The sequence below is a fragment of the Nannospalax galili genome, unplaced genomic scaffold (genome assembly GCF_000622305.1).
Source record: "Nannospalax galili isolate Female #2095 unplaced genomic scaffold, S.galili_v1.0 scaffold543, whole genome shotgun sequence".
Taxonomy (NCBI): Eukaryota; Metazoa; Chordata; class Mammalia; order Rodentia; family Spalacidae; genus Nannospalax; species Nannospalax galili.
Genome location: NW_008352270.1, coordinates 156,768 through 180,349, shown reverse-complemented (window position 1 = coordinate 180,349; position 23,582 = coordinate 156,768). Strand labels below are relative to the sequence as shown.

Sequence of the window (23,582 nt, the reverse complement as noted above, 5' to 3'; positions counted from 1 at the left end):
TCCCTCTCTCTCTCTCTCTTTTAATACGGACTTTTTATTTTTAATGGAGTGTGTGTGTGTGTGTGTGTGTGTGTGTGTCCATGTGAGTGTAGTATTTGAAGAGTCCAGAAGAGGGCATTGGAACCCCTGGAGCTGAAATTACAGGTGGTTGTGAACTGCGGACTTGGGTGCTAGGAACAGAATTGTAAGAGCCTACACGCTCTTAACCACTGGGCTAACCCCCCAGCCCTTCATCCCGCTTGTTTGGTTTATTTCTTCTGACTCCTCTCTCAATAGTCACTTTGTTCTTTTCCTGGACACCCGCCCCAATCACCAACCCATAAAGTAGAAGAGTGCTGAAGGGAGTGGTCAGATTTAGAACACAGAACACACGGTAGTCACCACTTACAGACTTACCTCTCAGCATATCTTAATGTTGACAAGGTTTCCTCATAGCAGATGTCAGCTGGACTTATGGCTGCAATCTGAAAATGTCCCATACAGATTTCTTTTATCCAAGGGTTTATTAATGTTGATGCTATTAAAATAGCTAATATTGGGCTGGAGGATGACATAGTTAGTACAGTGCTTGCTTTGCAAGCAAGAGGAACTAATTTTGATCCCAGAACCCATATAAAAATGTTAGGCATTCAGGCTGGAGAAATGGCTCAGTGGTTAAGAACACTGGTTGTTCTTGCAGAAGACCTGGTTTCTAATCCCAGCACCCACATGGCAGCTAACAACTGTCTGTAACCCCAGTCCAAGGGGATCCGACAGGCTCTTCTGACCTCTGCGGGCATCGCACTTACCTACATGCAGGCAATACACACATACACATAAAATAAAAATAAAAATAATAAAATAAATAAAATTAAAAATGTTAGGCATGGCCAGGTGTGGTGGCACACGCCTTTTGTCCCAGCAGAAGCAGGAGGATGTCTATGAGATCAAGGCCAACACAGTGAGTTTCAGGCCAACTAGGGCTACAAAAAGAAACAAACAAACAAACAAACACTACAACAACCAAGCCAGGCGTGCATGGCAACATACACTTGAAATTCCAGGGCTGGGGAGGATCCCTGGGGCTTACTGGCTAACTGGTATAGCCTAATTGGTGAGTTCCAGGCCAATGAGAGACCCTGTCTCAAAGGAGGTGGACAGCATTTCTGAGAATGACACCCAAGGTTGTTCACTGGCCTCCACATACACACATATGCACTCACACCTGTACACACACATACATAAAAATACAGCGAATGTTCACACAACACTTACCGAATATATAACTTGCAATATTATTTGAACTTTAATTTTAAAAATTATTTATTTTTATTTTATGTATACATGTATTATGCCTGCATGTGTAAATACACCCATGTCATGCAGTACCCACAGAGGACAAAAGTGGGCATCAGATCCCTTGGAACTGGAGTTACGGACAATAAGTAAAAACTTAAATTTACTACTACAAAAGCTTCATCACATATTGTGGAGTTGTGAGATGATGTGGAGGGCTGGCTTGGCAGCACCAATTGCTGGGTGTACTGAGAATGATCTAGATCATATCACAGTAAAAGCTGAGCCAGTCAGGAGTGGTGGTGCATGCCTTTAATCCCAGTACTTGGGAGGCAGAAGCAAGTAGATCAGTGTGAGATCAAGGGCCAGCCTGGTCTACATAACAAGCTCCCTCTATAGGGAGACCCTGTCTCAAGAAACAAAAATAAGAAGAGCTGAGTTGAAGACCTTACCAAAGTAGTTCTGCTGTTCCCGCCCAGGGCTGACTGGAGAAGTTTGGTCAGAACAGTCTCTGTAGGGAATGTGTAAGACTTTCTTTCCCATGGCCACTTCTGCCAGAGCACTGGGTGAGGGAGAAAATAATCAATAGGAGAAATTAAACAGAAGCTGTCTCCTCAGCTAGAGATGGCTCACACAGCCTCTGTGTAGTGGTTTGAATGTCACACCTCACAGGTTGTTTCCTGCCTCCATGGAGCCCCTCACTGCGGTGCCTTTCCCACCAGGATGAACTGCATCTCCTCAAACAGTGACCCAAAATAAATCCTTCCTCCCTTAAGTTGCTTCGTGTCAGAGAGAAGTAACTAACACACCCTCGAGCTGAAGATAGTGTGGAATACTGGACGCCTGTGCAGGAATGCCCACGCTCCTGCTCCAGATCAGCCCTGGAGAAACCTTGCCAGAGAGTGGGAGGCCTAGGCGGTGGAGCTGACATCTGACCCTGAAGAGACCCAGCTGTTGCTACACTTTACAGTGTGAGCAGGTGTGAGGAGTAGTTTTGAGACTAGTCTCAACTCTCACACTATCAAAAGTCCCCATCAAGTTAGGAACTCATGCCAGGTGTGGTGGTGCAACCCGTAATCCCAGCACTCAAGAGGTTGATGCAACATGACCAGGCCAGCCTGGGCTGCACAGTGAATTCCAGGCCAGCCTGGACTATGGTGTGAAACTCTGTCTTGTGGGAGGGGGAAGGAAAGAAAAGAAAAGAAAAATTTTAAGACTGCATGTGACAGCTTCAGCATGAGAGTGTGAGAGAAGTTGCCCTTCTGCTCCAGGGACCATCAAGGAAGTGATATTGAGCCCAGTCTCAGCTGAGGAGGGTGGACTACCTAACCCTAATAATTAAAAACCAGCCAGGGGGACATGGTGAGATGGCCTGCCCCCCACCGCATAATAAAGTAAACTAAAGGCAGTGTTGGCAGTTGAAGATGATGGAGGAAAGAAGGGAGAAGCCCCATTTGTAAGATGTACCCTCCAAGGGGGAAAAGGAACCTACAAAACCAACACATCAGATTTTAAAGCATCAGTTTGTTTCTCTTCCAAAAGAACAAGTGAAATTAGAAACACCACAGATGGCTTTCAAGCACTGGACAGTGCTGTGGTTGGACTTTGTGAACAGACAGGTCAGAGATAAAGATCCAGAGCAGCCCAGAGCCAGCGCTGGGAAACGAGGAAAGGTGAGAGACACCGAGCACAGAGAGAGAGGTCCACGTGGCCTAATGGAAGAAGCAAAGGCAGAGGCAAGATGTGAGATGAGAGATCATGTCCAAGAATTTTCCAGAACTGATGAAAATCACTAATCCACAGAGCTGTGAGGTCTAAGGCACCCCAGTGAAAATAAATAGAACTCTCCACTCAGATATAGCAGGGTCTAGGTGAAGAACACCCAGAGAGTTTCCAAGCAGCCAGGGAAAGACAGGTTATCTTTAAGGAACAGCAATTAGACATAGGCCAAAAACCAGCAGAGTGGAAATAGTCATGCCTGTAATCTCAGCACTCAGTAAGCTGAGGCAGGAGGATGTGAATTCCAAGTCAGCCTGAATTAAACGGTAAGTTCAAAGCTAGCCTGAGCAATATAGCTGGATCTTGTCTCAAAAAAAAAAAAAAAAAAAAAAAAAAAGGAGAAGTCAGGGGAGGAAAGGAAAAGGGTAGAGTGTTGCCCTCAATGGACTGGAAAAATCACATCTACGTAAAATTCTATATACCACCAGAAGCTTCTGTGAATGATGAAAGCTGGGGTAGGCCTCAGTGGCAGAGCACTTGCCTAGCATATATGAGGCCCTGAGTTCCAAAGAGAGGGAGAGCGAGTGAGAGAGAGAGAGAGAGAGAGAGAGAACATTTCAAACATGCTGAGAGTTTGCCCTCTGTACAGCATCACTAATTCTAAAGACCATGCTTCAAAACAAAGGAAACTGATCTTAGACCTCTTAGAGGTGCCAGGAGATGGCTCAGCAGATAAAAGTACTTGCCATACAAGCCTCAAGACTGAGTTCCATGCCCAGAACGCACATAAAATTCAGATACAGTCATGCGTGTCTGTAATTCCAGCACTCCTACAGGGAGACAGAAGGCAGAGACAGGAGAATCCCCCTGAAGCTGAGGGGCCAGCCTGGGATATGAAGCGCAGAAGCAAGAGACACCCTGCCTCAAACAAGGAGGAAGGAAAGAATCAACTCCAAAAAAAATTGTCCTCTGACCTCCACACCTGTGCCATGGCACTCACAAAAAAATCTCTTTTAAAAGACCTTTAAAATCTTTTGTGACACACACAACAAACAAACAAACAAACCACTTTTTAGTTTTTATTTATTTATTTTTATTTATGTGTCTGAGTGTATTGCCTGCATATGTGTGAGTGCACCCGTGTCGTGCAATGCCACGGAGGTCAGAAGAGGGTGTTAGATTCCCCTGGAACTGGAGTTACAGATGGTTGTTAACTGCCATGTGGGTCCTGGGAATTGAACCCAAGTCCTCTGCAAGAGTAGTCAGTGCTCTTAACTGCTGAGCCATCTCTCCAGCCCACAAACTACTTTTTAAAAAGAAAACCTGGGGGATTCAATGTGAGTGACTGGGTAAAACAGTGATGTCTTTGGGGTTAAAGAAGAACAGAGCTGGGGCCGGAGAGACAGCTCAGCTATTAAGAGCACTGGCTGCTCTTGCAGAAGAGCCGGGTTCCATTCCCACCCACATGATGGCTAACAACCATCTGTAACTACAGTTTCAGGGGATCTGACACCCTCTTCTGACCTCCTCAAGCTTTGCACACATGTGGTGCATTTACATACATGCAGTCAATACATTCATATACATAAAATAAAAATAATAAATAAAAAAAATTTTTAATCACGACAATCTTATGACAAAGGTCAACTTATTATGGTGTCATACCAACTGGCAGGGGGTGTGAGGAAGGCCTTGGGTTTCTAGAAGTGTTCAATATGTTGACTTGGGTGCTAATTACATAAGCGCGCGTGTGTGTGTGCATGTGTGTGTAAGCATGTATATGCATAAATTCATTGAGTGGAACACTTAAGATGAATGTGCTTCCCTGTAACTTATACCTTAATAAGAGAGTTTTTATTTTCAAGTTACTCCCAGAAGACAATATAGCACCTTACCTTTTTTTCGTAAAGTTTTAAAATGTGTCACATATATGTACTAATAAAATACAAAAGGAGAGGGCTAGGAGATGGGTCACTGGTAAGTTTGCGTTGCAAGCATGAGGACTGGAGTTCCGATCTCCAGCACCCACATAAAACCCAGGGAGGTGTGGCAGCCCACCTGTAATCCCAGCACTTGGGAGGTGGAGACAGGGGAATCCCCAGGGTCAACTGGCCAGCCAGTCTAGCTGAATCAGTGAGCTCCAAGTTCAGAGAGAGACTCTGCCTCAGTAAATAGAGCAGAGGGTTGAGGAAGACACCTGACAGCAACCTCTGGCCTCTCCACACACATGTACTCACACTCATGCACAGCCACCCACACGTGTGTCCACATATACACAGACACACAAAATAAAGAAAGAAAGGATGAAGGATGGAGGTGGGGTTGGAGGGGAGGGAGAACCTCACAGTCAATGTGGCAGATAGCTACAAGGAGAGAGGACGGAGAGCAATCCTGTAACAACTAGTTCTTAGGTTGGGTGGTGATTATTTATTTTACTAGTGTTAGTTTGTTAAGTATTAATTAGTTTTAAATATATAGGAGGGACAGGCATAAATGGTGATACTGAATCACTAATGGTTATAATTAATCCAATTCTGTTTTGTTGTAGTTCACTTTCGAAGTTGCGGATGAAATCCAGGACCTTGTGTTTACCATGGAGCTACAGCCCTGTCCTCTGTTTTTTATATACATGAGGTCATTGTTTTTTTCTTTTAATATTTTATTATTTTAATTTTATGTGTATGAGTGTATTGCCTGCATGTGTGTGAGTGCATCCGTGTTGTGCAATGCCACAGAGGTCAGAAGAGGGCTTCGGATTTCCCTGGAACTGGAGTTAAGGATGGTTCAAAGCTGCCATGCAGGTGCTGGGAATTGAACCCGGGTCCTCTACAAGAGTAGTCAGTGCTCCTAACCTCTGAGCCATCTCTCCAGCTCCAGTTTGGGTGCATTTGTTGTTGTTTTTGAAACAGGGTCTCCTGTAGCCCCAGCTGGCCTGGAAGTCTCTGTGTAGACTAAGCTGGCCTCAGTCTTAATGAGAGCCCCCTGCCTTTGCCTCCTGAGTGCTGGGATTAATGGTGTGTATAACCACACATAGCCAGAAATTATACTTTTAAAAAATGGGGGGAAACTGGGGCTGGAGAGATGGCTCAGCAGTTAAGAACACTGGTTGTTCTTGCAGAAGACCCGGGTTCGAATTTTTTTTTGAAAGTCTTTAAAACAGGAGCCATTTGGAACGTCATCAGATTTATTTGGTCACAAAAAATTTTCAAAAGTATTCCAGCTATAGTCCACAAATTGAATCAAAACATCATAGTAGAATGAAAACAAATTTCACATTAGATTGTTTTCCAAAATCATGCCTGTGAAGAAAAGCTAAAAATTCAAAACATAGTGGTCTGCTCAGGGTATTATTGATAGTATTCTTTTCTGGGGGTTTTTTTGTTTTGTTTGTTTTGTTTTGTTTCTTTGGTTGGCTGGCTGGCTGGCTGGCTGGCTGGCTGGTTGGTTGGTTGGTTGGTTGGCTGGTTGGCTGGTTGGCTGGTTGGCTGGTTGGCTGGTTAGCTGGTTGGTTGGCTTGTTGGCCGGCTGGCTGGCTGGCTGGTTGGTTGGTTGGTTGGCTGGTTGGCTGGTTGGCTGGTTGGCTGGTTGGCTGGTTGGCTGGTTGGCTGGTTGGCTGGTTGGCTGGTTGGCTGGTTGGCTGGTTGGCTGGTTGGCTGGTTGGCTGGTTGGCTGGTTGGCTGGTTGGCTGGTTGGCTGGTTGGCTGGTTGGCTGGTTGGCTGGTTGGCTGGTTGGCTGGTTGGCTGGTTGGCTGGTTGGCTGGTTGGCTGGTTGGCTGGTTGGCTGGTTGGCTGGTTGGCTGGTTGGCTGGTTGGCTGGTTGGCTGGTTGGCTGGTTGGCTGGTTGGCTGGTTGGTTGGTTGGCTGGTTGGCTGGTTGGCTGGTTGGCTGGTTGGCTGGTTGGTTGGCTGGTTGGAGGCAGTATTTCATGTAGCCTGGATGGTCTCACCTCCTGAGTACTGTATGATTACAGGCCTGTCCTACCATGCTTGGCTCAAGCTTCTCAGATGTGAAGTGACATTGATACACACCTGAGATGCAATGGGATTCCAGATGATGGTGTCATGTTCTGACATGTGCCTGCAGAGAGTATGAGGTAGGTGCTCCTCTTACTGCTGACCCCGATGAAATAGAATGGTACTGACTTACCTCAGCCAATTTCTTTTCTTTCATGTACGAACTTCAGATAACAGGGCAAATCACAATACGTGGTATACAAATTTTACTAATATTGTAAAATCAAGTGAATAGCACAGTTTACAAAGTTCTTTTGGGAGGGTGTTGGTGCATGCATTCGTACAGAGACAGGTCAATATCAGGTTTCTTCCTCAGTTTCTCCACACTTTATTTTTTGAGATGGGGTCTCTCACTGAACCTGGAGCTCACTGATTTGGCCAGACTTCTGGCCAGCAAGTTCCAGCAGTCCTGTCTCTACCTCCCTAGCATTGGGAGCACACTGCCACATCTGGCTTTTTTACATGGGCACTAGGGGTACATATTCAGGCCCTCATGCTTACATGGCAAGGACTTTACTGACCAAGCCATTTCCTCCTCTCTAGAAAAAAATTTAAAAAATATTTCATTTACTATTTTTATTTTCTCTGTATATGAGTGTATTGCCTGCATGTGTGTAAATGCACCTGTGTCATGCAAATGCCCTTAGAGGTCAGAAGTTGGAATCCCCTGGAACTGGAATTATGAACAGTTCTTAGCTAACGTGTGGGTGCTGGGAATTGAACCCAGGTCCTCTGAAAGAACAGCCAGTGATCTTAACCATGGAGCCATCTCTCCAGCCCAATCTAGAAAATTATTTAAAATATAGTATTTCAATCAGCCTTTCAACATTCCTGAAGAAGAGAGCTATCACCCCATTTTAAACAACAGGAAACTGGAGACAGTAAGATTAACTTATTTCTCAAAGTCTTTGCAGTGGAAACCACCAGAGTCAGACTTAAACCTAGCCCAGCATCTGTTCATTGTTCTTGGTGTGAGCAGGATGGTTTTCTCTATCCTGCTGGCTCAGCAACTGAAAGGCAGGAATCATAGCTTGCTGGAACATTCACCCAAGACTTGTGAATAACTATTTCTAGAATAAATTGGGAAGGTTGCTTAGATGGCTTCCTGGTACCCACCAAGGAGAATGGAGAAAAGAATGTTCTCTGGCTTATCAAAGGCTTTAGTCAGTGGATGTTACAGAGATTCCAAGAACTGGTCTTGGTATTTCCAAGACTTAGAAAGGTACATCAAACTTTGTGCCCTTGACTCATGGCTGGGTCTTAGACTGAGGACCTGCTACTAATATTAATTCTCCTTGTTAAACCACAGAGATTCACATCATCACAGTTGACTCCTTCATCAACTTGGGGTCAAATTTTACTCCTCAAAGTGTAGCATCTACTTGAGGAAAAATAGACATGTCCTGAGGCAGACATGTTGGGGATCTGGTTGATCACACTCCACTGTAAGCAACGAGCCTGCTTAGGTGAGGGATAGGCAGAAGGGTAGGTGCCTCACCTTTCCCCTCCCGGTCCTGACCCAGTGTTTTATAGCTGAAGCAGCGGCCTTAGCCCATTGGCCCACTCCGGAAAGATTCCATAGTACCAATCAGTCTGCTTTAGCAGCGGAAGCCCTTCCCACAGGTGAGGACCCTTACCTGTTTGAACTGTATAGTGATGACCATGTGGGACCGGCTGCTGCTGACATTCATGTTGGTCGTAGCTGTTGTTCTGATTTTTGTTCCCTGTTCCATCAGCTTTTCAATTTGTGCATAATTCTCACAGGGCACCGACTTCAGACCTTCCACAAAAAACCCCAGCTGTTGATCTTCCCTGACTTTTAACCCTCCAGGACTTTTGGTTCTAGACAGCAAATCTCTTATCTGTAGGGGATAGGGGAGAAGAAATTATATAAATATCAAGAAGGCAGGAAGTGTTAATTCCTTCCTTGTTTTATGTCTGCCTACAATATATTAGGTACTCAGTACATGGTTGAATAAATACTAAGTTTCTACAGGTACTGGGCAATCTTATAATTGAGCTAAGTAAGAAACAAGGAAATGTACAAGAACATGTGAAAGTAGATAATTTTAATTTAAATTTTTATTTATTACATGTGTGTATATGTTGCCACAGTGTGCATGTGTGGAGGCCAGAAGGAGCCTGTCCTCTTCTTCCATTTCTATATGTGTTCAGGGATTGAACTCAGGCCATCAGACTTGGCAACAAGCACCTTTACCTGCTGAGCCATCTCACCAACCCGCAGAAGCCTAATTTTTAAAAATTAATTTAAGTAGCTGGGCATGGTGGCACACGCCTTTAATCCCAGTACTTGGGAGGTAGAGGCATCCATATCTCTGTGAGTTCCAGGCCAGCCTGGTCTACATAGCGAGTTCCAGGCCAGCTGGGGCAATAGGGAGACCCTGTTTCAAAAAGACCAAAAGAAAAAAAATTAATTTAAGCAATTATTTTTAGAAATGCCTAATTTTCATTTATCTCTACACTCCAATCAGTGTGAATTGTTAAGGATGCAGTGAGATCTTTCTCCAGACCCACGGGAGTGCTCCAGGAAGGCTGGTTGAGTGCACAGGCTGAGGGTGTCTGCTGAGGGTCACAGGAGGCTGGAAGCCACTTCTGCAGCATGAGTATAAACTTCCTGGACTCTAAACAGATTTAAACCTTCCCAGGTTGAACACATTTTTCTCTTATTTGCATAAATATTCTTAGAAATCATTTTTGGTTTTTTTGCGGGGGGTATGAGTATGTGTATGTGTTTTGCCTGCATATATGTAGGTACACCACGGGCATGCAGTACCCACAGAGAAGAGGGCATCAGGTCCCCTGGAGAACAGATGGCTGTTAGCCGCCATGTGGGTGCTGGGAACTGAACCTGGGTCTTCTGCAAGAACATCCAATGCTCTTAACCAGTGAGCCATCTGTCCAGTGCCACCCCTTTTTTAATTTTTATTTTTCAGTGGTCCTTGGAATGGTGCCCAGGGCCTTAGTATGCTAAGCAAGTGCTCTACCACTGAGCTACACCCCAACCCTCTAGTGGAAATCTTGCATTTTAAGATACATTAGCAATTCCCTTCTAAGTGTTATAAAAATAAGACCCTAGCCTCTTTCTAAGTTACCATAAATTCTGTATTACAGAGTAATAAATGAAGTCTTCAACCTGTAAGAAAGCTTAGCAGGTAAAGGCACTTGCCACTAAGCCTGATGACCTGAGTTCCACCGCTAGAACCCACAGGTGGAAGGTGTGAACTGACTTCCAAGGGTTGTCCTCTGACCTCCACATGCATGCCACAGTGTGTGTGCGCACGCGTGCGCGCACACACACACACACACACACACACACAAAGTAAATAAATGTACAAACCTCAAAATATTATGTCTTATTCTACTGAGAATAAGATACAACAATCTAAAAATGATTAGAAGTTAGTAACATGTAAGGCATCCAAAAGACACATTTGACTAGGTTAAACCACAGCAACCGTCAGAGGCTCAAACCCCAGCACCCACATGGCAGCTAACAATTGTCCTTGACTCCAGTTCCAGGGCATCTGATGCCCTCTTCTGACCTCCATGGACATTGCACGACATGGGTGAACTTACCTACATGTAGGAAATAGACTCATACACATAAAATAAAAATAATAAATAAAAATTTTTTCAAAAGACTGTATTTCACACTTTGACATGACTGCATGATTGGGGGAAAATATTTTGTGACACATGAGAATGCTGTGGAATTGAAGTGTTCGTACGTGCAAGGCCCAGGGTTTAATCTGGGCGGGGGGTGAGCGTGAGAGAACAGAAAACATGTTACCTGTTCATTGTAGATTTCCAGCATACTGAACGTGACCTGCAGAGAGAACAGTGAGTAAATGTTTTCTAGAAATGTTTCAGGAAGTGATTAGGGAAAAGTTAGCATTAAATATAGCAAACTTCATCATGCACAGTTCTCAAGTAATTTGAATAACCCTGGAAAGCTTCTTAATATAAATTTTAAAAATATTTTTAATACACCTGATTTTGATTCCTGCCACTTCTCTAATTCAAAGGAGAACAGGTTCCTGTTCGCATTAAGGCATCATTTAAAATTCTTTTTTATTATTTTTATTTTATGTGTGTATGTGTATTGCCTGCATGTAGGTAAGTGTATCTGTGTTGTAGAATGTCCACAGAGGACAGAAGAGGCTGTTGGATCCCCTGGAACTGGAGTTGTTAGCTGCCATGTGGGTGTTGGGATTCAAACCCAGGTTTTCTGCAAGAACAACCAGTGTTCTTAACTGCTGAGCCATCTCTCCAGCCCCAATATAAATTTTTAAAAGATACAAATAGGCTGGGCATGGTGGCGGATACTTTTAATCCCAGCACTCAGGGGGCAGAGGCAGGTGGATCTCTGTGAGTTCCAGGACAGCTGGGGCTACAGGCAGACCCTGTTTCAAAAAAGACAAAGAAAGGGCTGGAGAGATGGCTCAGTGGTTAAGAACACTGGTTGTTCTTGCAGAAGAACTGGGTTCGAATCCCAGCACCCACATGGCAGCTAACGACTGTCCAGAACTACAGTTCCAGGGGATCCGCTGATGCCCTCTTCTGACCTCCACAGGCATCACACATATATGTTACACTTACATACAACACACACACACACACACACACACAAAATAAAAATAATAAATAAAATATTTAAAAAAGACAAAAGAATGCACAGAGGCACAGACACCTGCCCAGATAGATGTGCATATGCTTATGCACCACACACACACACATAATTTATTTTTAAAAGATACAAAACAGGGGACTGGAGAGATCACTCAGTGCTTAAGAGCACTGGCTGCCCTTGTAGAGGATCTGGGTTTAGTTCCTAGCACCCACATAGTGGCTAATGACCATCCAAAACTCCAGTTCTAGGGAATTGGACAGCCTCTTCTCACTTCTGTGGGTAGACTGTGACACGGTGCACTTACATAAATGCAAGCAATGTGCTTATACATGTAAAAATAAATAATTTTTAAATAATTTTATTTATTATTTTTATTTTATGTGTATGAATGTTAGGCCTGCAAGTAGGCAAGTGCACCCGTGTCGTGCAATGTCCACGGAGGACAGAAGAGGCTGTCAGATCCCCTGGAACTGGAGTTATGGACAGTTCTTAGCTGCCATGTGGGTGCTGGGAATTGAACAAACAGCCTGGTGTGGTGGCGCACACCTTTAGTCCCAGCACTCTGGAGGCAGAGGCAGGTGGATCTTTGGGAGTTCACGGCCATCCTGATCTACATAGTGAGTTCCAGGACAGCTGGGGCTACAGGGAGACCCTGTCTGGAAAAGACAAACAAAACAGAAAGATATAAAACAGGGACAGTGGAACAGACTTGTAATCCTAGCAGTCAGGAAGCTGAGACAGAAAGATAGGGAATTCTAGGTCGCCTGAGTGCAGAGTGCAGAGTGAGGCCATGTCTCAAAACAAAACAGAAAACAGAAAACAAAACAAAACAGAAAACAACAAAGAGACCAAAAATATGTGTGCCTCGTGTGTATTTAGCCCCAGCAGCTCCCCAAAGCCTAAGTGGCTCATCTATCAGGCACCTGTGGTCAGTCAGTCAAGTCTTGGTTTTGCAGAGGTTCCAGCCGGCCAGAGTGTCTCATGAAACTGTGGGGGGCGGAAAATGACTGAGAATTTGCCAAGGAAAAAGCGAGATCAAGCAAACAAGCAGAAAACAGGAACTCAGAACAGCAGTGCCCAGAGCAGAAGATATGTTAAAGCCTCTGAATTCAGTGCCTCAAAGACAGAATTATATCAATGGAAATGAGACAGGGTTCCACAAGAAAAGGAGATATTAAGGAATAAGAAGTAGGGGGGCTGGAGAGATGGCTCAGCGGTTAAGAGCACTGATTACTCTTGCAGAGGACCCGGGTTTGATTCCCAGCACCCACATGGCGGCTACAAACTCCAGTTCCAGGGGAATCCGAAACCCTCTTCTGACCTCCATAGCATTGCACGATACAGGTGCACTCACATACATGCAGGCAATACACTTGTACACATAAAATAGAAATAATAAATAAAATATTAAAAAAAAGAAATAGTATTTGTAGCTGGGCAAGGTGGCACATGCCTTTAATCCCAGCACTCGGGAGGCAGAGGCAGGTGGATCTCTGTGAGTTCAAGGCTAGTCTGGTGTACATAGTGAGTCCAGGACAGCTGGGGCTACTGGGAGACCCTGTCTCAAAAAGACTTAAAAAAAAAAAAAGAATCAATTAGAATTTCCAGCTCAGTTAATAGAGTGCTTGCCTAGTATGCCTGAAGCCCCATGTTCTGCCTCTTGCAGGCACAGTGTACACGCCTATAATCCCAGGACTGGGGAGATGGAAGCGGGAGGATAAGAAGTTCGAGGTCATCCTCTGCTACACAGCAAGTGTGAGGCCAGCCTGAGTTACATGAGACCCTCTGAGATAGAAAACGAGGGCGAAAATGATGAGAGAACTGACGCATAGTCAACCTCTAGCCTCTTGTGAGATAAAAACAGACACAGAGAATACTGAGATGAAGAACATAGAGGGACACCCACACAGTGGCACCCAGACTCTGAAATGAGCATGGCTCAGCTCATCATTAGATCCTATGGGAATTGGAAAGGTGTTTTCTATCTTACAGATATAGAATTATAATCTGCATAAACTTTAAGCAAGCCTGGAGGTCAGAAGAGGTATTTTCACCTATGCAGAGGATACAGACATTGTATCCCTAGTACACCTTTTCAGAGGAAGTTACAGCTAAAGGGCAGGAGGAGCGAATCCCATCCAGGAACCAGAGAGCCAAGAAAGGGGGACAGGGAAGTAAAGTTCCAGGATGGCAGGTCTGCAGCTGACTCAGAAGCACAGCTCCAAATCACAGCAGGACGTAGACCCTGGTGTCCCTGCTGAAGGAGACACATGAAAACCAGGGACTCCGTGAGAGGAAATCTATAGAAAATGTGACTATGCAAGTACTAGTAATTTGGAGCATTCAGAAAAACAGATTTATAGAAATGCAAATGTATAAAAAATTTCAGGGCCACAGAGATGGCTCAGTGGATAAAAGCGCTTGCCACACAACCCTGAAAACCTGAGTTCCATCCCCAGAACCCACAGTAGAAGAAAACTGACCAAAAATTGTCTTCTGACTTCCGCAGGCATGCCATAGCATTGCATGCTCACACTCACAGACATCTTACACACAAATACACTAATAACAATAATAGTAATAATTAAAATTTGAATTAAAAAATTCAAAGGGTGGGGTTGGAGAGATAGCTCAGAGGTAAGAGCATTGGCTGCTCTTCCAGAGAAACTATATTCTATTCTCAGCACTCACATGGTGACTCACAACTGCCTGTAACTCCAGTTCCTGGGGATTTGATGCCCTCTGCTGGCCTCTTCAGGCACTAGACACACATGTACACACACACACACACACACACACACACGCAGGCAAAACACTCATAACACATAAAATAATTTTTAAAAAAATTCAAAAGCAATTTATTATTATTATTTGGTCTTTTTTTGAGGCAGGGTTTCCCTGTAGCCCCAGCTGGCCTGGAACTCCTTATGTAGACCAGGCTGGCCTCCGACTCACAGAGATCCACCTGCCTCTGCCTCTTGAGTGCTGAGATCAAAGGTGTGTGCCACCACACCTGGCTCAAAAGCAATTTAAAAAGCCCAAGGAGAGGGGCTGGAAAGATGGCTGCTCTTGCAGAGGACCCGCGTTCAATTCCCAGCAACCACAGGGCAGCTAACAACCATCTGTAAGTCCAGTTCCAGGGACTATGAAGCCCTTTTTTGACCCCCAAGGGCATCACACAACAGAGATGCACTTACATACATGCAGACAATACTCTCACATACATAAAGTAAAAATAATAATTTTTTTCAAAAGCCCCAGGAGGGGTTGGAGAGATGGCTGAGTGGTTAAGAGAACTGGTTGCTCTTGCAGAGGATCTGGGTTCAATTCCCAGCACCCACATGGCAGCTAACAACCATCTGTAACTCCAGTTCCAGGGGATCTGATGCCCTCTTATGATCTCTGTGGGCATTCCACAACATAGGTGTACTTACATACATGTAGGTGATACACTCATACACATTAAAAAAAAAAAAAAGCCAGGCATCGTGGCTCAGGCCTTTAATCCTAGCACTCTGGAGGCAGAGGCAGGCAGATCTCCGTGAGTTCAAGGCCAGCCTGCTCTACATAGCGAGTTTCAGAACAGCTGGGGCTACAGGGAGACCCTGTCTCAAAAAAGACCAAAAACAAAACAAACAACACCAAAAAAAAAAAACCCAAGGAAGAGCCAGGCATGGTAGCATATGCCTTTGATGCCAGCACTCGGGTGGCAGAAGCAGGCAGATCTCTGTGATTTCGAGGCCAGCCTGGTGTACATAGGGAGTTCCAGGCCAGCTGGGGCTACAGGGAGACCTGTGTCAAAAAGACCAAAAAAAAAAAAAAAAGCCCAAGGAAAACCACCAAAGTGTAGACAGGATGAATGCATTATCTGGTTCATGAGTGAACAATATTTGTACAACTATAATGTTAATCAGTATGAATTTAACCAAATTTTATAACTATGCAAGAGAGTGTTGGGGTAAAAGAATTGAGCGGTGCAGAATGTAACTCTCTTGTACTGTGCTAGGAAAATAGTAGATATTGTCACGGTTGTTTTTCAAGAGAAGGGCCAACCTGGTGGTATATATCTGTAACCTCACACTTGGGAGGCTGAGGCAGGAGGATTGCATCAAGTTCAAGGCCAGTTTGGGCTACATAGTTCAGGCAAGCCTGGGCTAAAGAGTGGGAACCTTTCTCAGGAAAAACAAAATGAAAAAGAAAGATAAAAGGAAAGAAACGTAATCGTTTCTAAATGCTGGGATGACGGTGAGAGCAAAGAGCTGGAGGTAGATGGGGTGGGAGGCTGGAGGCTTCCTCTATAAAACTGTCACTGCTGTTGGGGGTTTTAATGAAGGGCTTTATGGAAGTGACTTATATCTCATCCACCTGGCCTACTAATCAGGATCTTTCAGTAGTTTCTAGAATTTGATGGCACTGCAAATCCACAAGTTCTATATGTGTGATTCAATCAACCATGGACCAAAAACTAAGAACAAAAATTGCCTTTGTAACAAACGTGTAGGCTGCCGTCTTGTTTGCATTTCGTTTAATCTCTTCTGCTGTCGAGAGCAAGCAGAAGCATAGACTGTGCCTATGGGTGTTTGCTGACATTTTACTGCCCATTTTGAAAATGTTACCAAGGTTCAATTGATCCAAAGAGTCTTCTATGCCAGGGTAAGAAATCATTCTGAGGACAGTAAGTAAGTAACACTCTCGGGGCTGGGGGGTAGTTCAGGATAGAGCATGTACTTAAGCATGGATTGGCCTTGGGTTCAAGTCCCATCATCATATATAACATGATATACAAATATATGTATTAGGACACACATACATCCTAGAATAGAGATGCTGATGACTTCCATCTGCAGAAAATGAAAAAGTATAATTCTTTGAAGAAGGAGGCCAGAATACTGCATACCTGACATTCCTGATTTTTCTCCTGGTCCTCAACAGCATGAAAGAGCTCTTCACACACTCTTGGAATAATACCCTTGTTTGTGCCAAATCCAATCATGGAGTAGCTTTTTCCAGAGCCAGTCTGGCCATAAGCCAGGAGAGTCGCATTGTAGCGACTGTCTAGAATTCCCCTCCCAATATCACGGAAAACATCGTTCTGGAAAGAAGATCACATGTGTCACCAGCCCTAGCATCTCTGAAGCATTTCTTTAACACACACACACACACACACACACACACACACACACACACAGAGAGAGAGAGAGAGAGAGAGAGAGAGAGAGAGAGAGAGAGAGAGAAACTGTGGTTTGTATCTAAGTGGCCCAAAGGTCTGTGTCAAAGGCTTTGCCCCCAGGTTGGACCACTGGGAGGCTGTGGAAATAAAGAGGTGGCATCCACTGGATGCTCCTCAGGTTAGTAGGGATTGTGGGACCCCAGTCTCTGTCTTTTACCTCCTGCTGCCTCTGTGGTGTGATGCTTCAGTGCTGGCCCAAAAAGTAACAGGCTAGAGCCTATGAAACTATGAGCAAAGAAAACCTTAACTCTTCACAAATGGATTATCCCAGCTATTTGTTACAGTAACAAAAAGCTGCCTAATGCATATACCCTAAATAAACCTGGCCCCTCCCCAAGGCTCAGTGTGAGCACATGTGCCATGTCATACATGTAGAGGACAGAGGAAAACTTTTGTTGAGCTACTTCTCTCCTGGATTCCAGGAATCCAACTCAGGTCATCAGGGTTGTGTAGCCAGTGCTTTTGCCCACTGAGCCTCTTTACCAGCCTGGAGTTTACATAATTTTTAATTCTGAGAAAAACACACATACCAATTTAGTATGATTTACAAATGGAAAATAGACAGTAACCAATTTTCTGATACCCAAAATTCTCATAGGAAAGGAATAGAAAAAATATTGCACTGTAAGGGTCATGTGAACCCTAGGCTTAAAATATGGAATTTGACCTGTTTTCCAGAACATTGCAATTATACTATTAGTCAAAAATGTATTTAAGAGCCAGGCATGGTGGTGCACACCCAACACTTGGAAGGCAGAGACAGGTGGATCTCTGTGAGTTCAAGGCCAGCCTGGTCTACATAGTGAGTTCCAGAATAGCTGGGGTACGGGGAGACCCTGTCTCAAAAAGCCCCCCCCAAATGTATTTAAGTAGTTACCTACAGTTCTTTTTTAATGATCTAATTTATTTTTTATTTATAGGTATGTGTGTGTATGCACATGTGTGTGCAGGTGCCCTCAAGGCCAGAAGAGGGCACCAGATCCTTGGAGTTGCAGGCAGTTGTAAGCCACACAATGTGGATGCTGGGAACTGAACTCAGGTTCTCTGCAGTCAAATGCTCTGCCCCTGAGCTATACCCCCTCTTCAACTCAGAGTCCTCTGTAAGAGCAACAAGTGTTCTTAACTGCTAAACCAGCTCGTCAGCCTAATCTACAGCTACTTAGAAGCTAAACCTTGGGGGATAATTTCTGAGCTTGAAAAAGGAATTTTGCTCTTTTCTACTTAACACTTGGAAGCCTAGGAAATTCTTTTTGTTCTTAATTTAAAAATTGTTTTAAGGCTGGGTGTGGTAGCACATGCCTTTAATCCCAGCACTTGGAAAGCAGAGGCAGGGAGATCTCTGTAAGTTCAAGGCCAGCCTGGTCTACATAGTAAGTTCCAAGTCAGCTGGGGCTACAGGGAGACCCTGTCTCAAAAAGACCAAAAAATTGGTTTTAATTATATATTTTGTGCATGTGTGGAGTTCAGAGGACAGCTTGTGGGAGTTGGCTTTCTCCTTTCACTACGTGGGTCCCAGGGATCAAATTCAGGCCATCAGGTGTAGTGGTATGAATTTTATCCACTGACCATCCGCAATGGCTAATGTTCTTAATTTTTATAAATTGAAAATTTCAAACGATACTAAATTTTGATAAATAAGTCAAATCCTAGGTAGAGAATAGAATAAGTTATCGATTCTTTTAGTGTTGCAGTTTTTCTACCCAGTCTTTAAAAAAAAATATTTTATTCATTATTTTTATTTTATGTGAACTTGTCATGCAATGCTGCAGAGGTCAGAAGAGGGCTTCAGATTCCCCTGGAACTGGAGTTAAGGATGGTTCATAGCAGCCATGTGGGTGCTGGGAAGTGAACCCGGTCCTCTGCAAGGGCAGTGCTCTTAACTGCTGAGCCATCTCTCCAGCCCCCTACCCAGTCTTTTACTGAAATAGCATCTGGATATTATTTCCATGCCAAATAAACTGGGAAGTCGTAGAGCTATATTTCCTATTTCTTCCCACTCACCAGCCTATGATCAAATACAGGAAATATTTTCCTTCATTGTAGTACAGTGTGTTAATCAGCTTCCCACTGCTAGATAAAATACCCAAGATAATCAGTTTATAAAGATAAAAGATTGATTTTGCCTCATGATTTCAATCCATGCTCAATCAGACCCATTGCTTTGGCTACAGTGGTCTGGCATAGCATGGCAAGAGCATCTGACAGAGAGCACGTCACCTCATTGTGGAGAAAGCAAAGCAGGAAAGAGGAGGCCAGGGTTCCAATATCTCCTTCAAGGACATGCCAGTAACACAGCTTCCTCCCACAGTGCTTTACCTCCTGAAATCAACATGTGCTGAGGACCACGGTTTATTTGCATGGGGTATATGTTCACGTGTTTGTGTGTTCCTGTGTGTGCGTGCGTATGTGTTGATGTTATATGTCTTCCTCAGTCACTCTCCACCTTGTTTTTTGAAACAGTCTCTCTCATGGAACCTGGGATGTTCCATTTTACCTAGACTGACTGTCCAGCAAGCCCCAGGAGTCCTCCTGTCTCTACCTCCCCAGTGTGGAGATTTTAGGCACTGCTATGCCCAGCTTTTATGTAGGTTCTGGAGATTGAACTCAGGTCCTTATACTTGGGCAGCAAGCACTTTACTGAATGAGCCATGTCTCCAGTCCCAGGGCCACAATTTTGGCATAAAGGCCCTTGGGATATTTCCAAACCACAGTATACATAAACGATGATCCTGGAGTATCTCAGTAGGTGTTGAACAAGAATTCATTTGGGACGGAAGGAAAAGCTGTTGACAAACAGATTTCTTTATAGCATAATTTTAGTAGTCTTTTAAAACCAGCTTCAGTGGCTGGAGAGATGGCTCAGCAGTTAAGAGTACTGGCTGCTCTTCCAGAGGATCCAGGTTCAATTCCCAGCACCCACATGATGGTTAACAACTGTCTGAACTCCAGTTCCAGGAGAATCCAATGCCTTCTTCTGACCTCCACTGGCATTGCGGGACACGGGTGCACTTAGGTACAAGCAAGAAATATACTCATACACGTAAAATATTTTTTTAAAAACCATCTACGGTAAAGTTGATATTCACTGAATTCACCTTTTTTTCTTTTTCTTTTTTTTTTTTTTTTTGTCTTTTCAAAGCAGGGTCTTCCTGTAGCCCCAGCTGTCCTGAAACTCACTATGTAGACCAGGCTGGCCTTGAACTCACAGAGATCCGCCTGCCTCTGCTTTCCAAGTGCTGGGACTACAAGCGTGCGCCACCATGCCTGGCTGAATTCACCTATTTTAAGTGTACAGTTTGATGAACTTTAACATATGGTCTCATTGGTCACCTTTCCAACATAACATCAGGATATTTGTTTCACGCCTGTCACTCCATGAAACTTCCCCATGCTCCTCTGCAGCCATGCCCTCCTCCAATTGTTAGCCTCTGGTCACTGCTCCTCCAATTGTTAGCCTCTGGTCACTGCTCCTCCAATTGTTAGCCTCTGGTCACTGCTCCTCCAATTGTTAGCCTCTGGTCACTGCTCCTCCAATTGTTAGCCTCTGGTCACTGCTCCTCCAATTGTTAGCTTCTGGTCACTGCTGACTTAGTTTCTGTACCTGTAGTCTGGGTTTTCTAGAATGCCACTAAATGCAGTTGTATAACATGTCTGAAGTATGTGGTTTCTATCAGTATCATGATTTTAGAGTCACCCATGTTCTTGCACGTAATCAGTAGCTCCTTTTCATGGCTGTGTTGTGTTCTACTTCATAAATATATCTTGATCCTTCACCCATTCACAAGGTGGTGGACATTTGAGTCGTATTTTGGATATTATGTTGCTTTGGACATTTGCTTACAGATGTAAGGACTTACACTTCTATATCTTTTGGAACTGCCAGAGTGTGGTTAAGTCTATGCCTGTTTTTCTTTTTTTTTAAACTTTATTGAGAATTTCATACATGCATATAGGGTGTTTTGATCAACTCCATACCCACTCCCTCCCCTTCACCACCTCCCATATCCCCCCATCACTTTCTTCTGACAACTTCATGTTCTTTCTTTCTCTCTCTCTCTTTTTCTTTCTCTTTCCCTCCCTCCCTTCCTTCTTTCCTTTTTTTTTTTGAAAATGGGGCTTTTGGCTACTCTAACATTCCCCCCTCTGAAGAGGTAACCCTAAAATCTTTAAGGGATTAGATAAGAGCTCCCAAATACTTTTGACATTTTTGGCCTTTGGAACAGAGTATGTTGCTAAGAGGCCCAAGAACATTTTAACTTTTAGCCAAGAACCTGGCTACTTTTCTTTGGGGTCTTTTTACCCTAACTGCCTAGCCAATTTCTACCTCCTATTCTTGTTACACCATGCTCTGAAGAGGATACCCAAATTGCCAATAGGGAATAGGGACACAGACCGCTCTGGCTTCTTCCATGCTGAACAGGGATGCAGGGTGAGGCAATTGGAGTACCCCTTCATTGAGTCTATATAAAAGACTCTCAAGTTGAATAACTCTTATCTGTAGGGAGAGAAAGTCCTTGACTGGTGAATAGGAGATGTGAAGGAGAAGTAAAGGCAAGAGTAATTAGCATTACAGGTTCTAGACAGGGAACCAGAAAAAAGTCAGAACAGGGCAAATTTCAAATGTTCATATCAGAGTCCATTGAGATTACTTGACAAGAGCTTCCAAAAGCATCCCTCTATTGGGTTCCTCCTCATTTTTTGTCTGCCAAGACTGGATTCGAGAGTGATGGACTAGGATTTGTTTTCAACCACTTTGATAGCTGTTGGGGTATCTAGAATCAGTGCCAGTTCCCTCTCAAAGGCTTCTAGATAGGGGAAAAACAAATTTATCCATCGTTTTAGAACAATAGCTGGTTGTCTCCCTTAGCTACAGGTGGGCACTGCAGTATTGCAGACCAAGATGTGAAGTCTTACATCTGAGCAGCACTTCCTGGTGAGGAAGAAAATCATCAATGAGAAATAATTGTCTAAATAACATTTTATATGGACTTAAGCCTAATGTCTGGGAAGTGTAATCCCTTGAACTCTTAAAGAAACATACTAATGACTTTACTCTTTGGTTATGCTTTCCTTTTGGGTGTAAGGCCATGCAGTTGGCCCAATAAACCAATTTATTTGTACTCCTCAGGTCAGTGGAGGATCTGTTCCTCAGGGGTCACATGGGCTTGGGAGGAGCCCCTAGTTCCTTTCTTTAATCTATGTGAAGATAAGTCAAAGGTCTTGGTTGATTATGGCTGGCTTCACTTGGAAGCATGGAGGAAATGTTTCCTCTGAGTTGACCCTCCTCTTTGTAGACTGGACACTGGTTCAAGTCCATCTGGTGGGGTCTCCATGGCCTCCCTGAACAAAAGGACAGGTGACTCACCACAGTTACAGGACATTTTGAGAGATGCTCCATAGTCCCCTGGAACTTAGTCGACCTTGAAGGGCAAGGAGCAAAAACCTTTAAGTCCCTCTGACCCAATCATTATAGGCCTCAAAGTACAGCTGTTAAACATCCAAGAAGGTTTTGTTCTTCTTTTTTAAACAGTGCCTCACTGAGGCTCAGGCTGGTCTCAAACTCACAGTCCTCCTGCCTAAGCTGCTGAGTACTAGGATTACAGATGCACCCTTCTAAGTGTGTGCTTAAATGTGGACACTCTTCTCAGCATAACTGACTCATCCTACAGAAGCACAGTATGAGAGTTCTAGGTGCTCCCCATGCATGTCAACATTTAGGATAGTCAGATTTTAATTCTTTGCCGTTGTCAAGGCTGTGTATTTTCCTTTTCCTAGTGATTAATGAAATTCAACCTTTTTCAGCAGTTTAAGGTAATTTGTATATATCTTCTTTTATTTGGGGCATGCTTTCTGAGCCAAGTTCTCATGTAGCTGAGGTTGCCCTTGAATTCCTGTATTCCTGCTTCCATCTTGAGTGTGGGAATTACAGGTGTGTAGTAGTATACTCAGCTTCATATCATCTATAATGAAGCTTTTAATCAAATCTTTAACATTAAAAATATTGACTTGTGGGCCAACAAGATGGCTCAGCTGTCAAAGGTGCTTGCTGTCAAATCTGACAACCATGGTTTGATTCCTGGGACCCATATGTTGGAAGGAGAGAACCAACTCCTGCAAATTGTACTTTGACCTCCACATGGGTGCTGTGGCATATGTGGGCTGCACACATACGTACACAAATAAATGAAAAAATTTAAAAATTAGCTTGTTTTTCTTGTTTTCAAGTTTCCCTCTGACTTCCATGTGTACAAATAAATATAAATAAATACAGGCTGGTGCTGGGGACATTGGCGCATGGCTTTAGTCCCAGGACTTGGGAGGCAGAGGCAGGTGGACCTCCGTGAGTTCAAAGCCAGCCTGGTCTACATAGTGAGTTCCAGACAGCTTGGAGACCCCGTGTCAAAAAAACCCCAAAAACCAAACACAAAAAACCAATAAATAAGCTCCGACCCGCAGGCCTCTCTCCGGGACCAACCCAGCTCCTCAGTGCAGTCCCCAGGAGCCCTCTGGCTGCTTCCTGGCCCCGTCTTCCTTTGCCTCTCTGGGTGGCAGAGCCACCAGCTGCCCTAGACCAGCATCTTTCCTGGGCCCTGCTCCCAGGTAAGTCCAACCCCCAAATTCTTGAGGCCAAAGTCTTTCCTGGAGGGATTCAAACCTTAGGAAAAAGCCTGAGAGCATCTGATCCTCATCTGAC

At 44.1% G+C, this 23,582-nt stretch overlaps 1 protein-coding gene across 1 annotated transcript in view; it reads right to left on the bottom strand.

The window, feature by feature from the left end:
- The window catches only part of LOC103746899 (kinesin-like protein KIF28P), a 65,808-nt gene that overhangs the window by 24,249 nt on the left and 17,977 nt on the right, over positions 1 to 23,582 (bottom strand). The window contains 7 exon segments of the mRNA XM_008849183.1: positions 397 to 464; positions 1,728 to 1,782; positions 1,784 to 1,837; positions 2,085 to 2,212; positions 8,645 to 8,869; positions 10,819 to 10,854; positions 16,556 to 16,750. Of these exon segments, the coding sequence (XP_008847405.1) occupies positions 397 to 464; positions 1,728 to 1,782; positions 1,784 to 1,837; positions 2,085 to 2,212; positions 8,645 to 8,869; positions 10,819 to 10,854; positions 16,556 to 16,750 (761 nt within the window).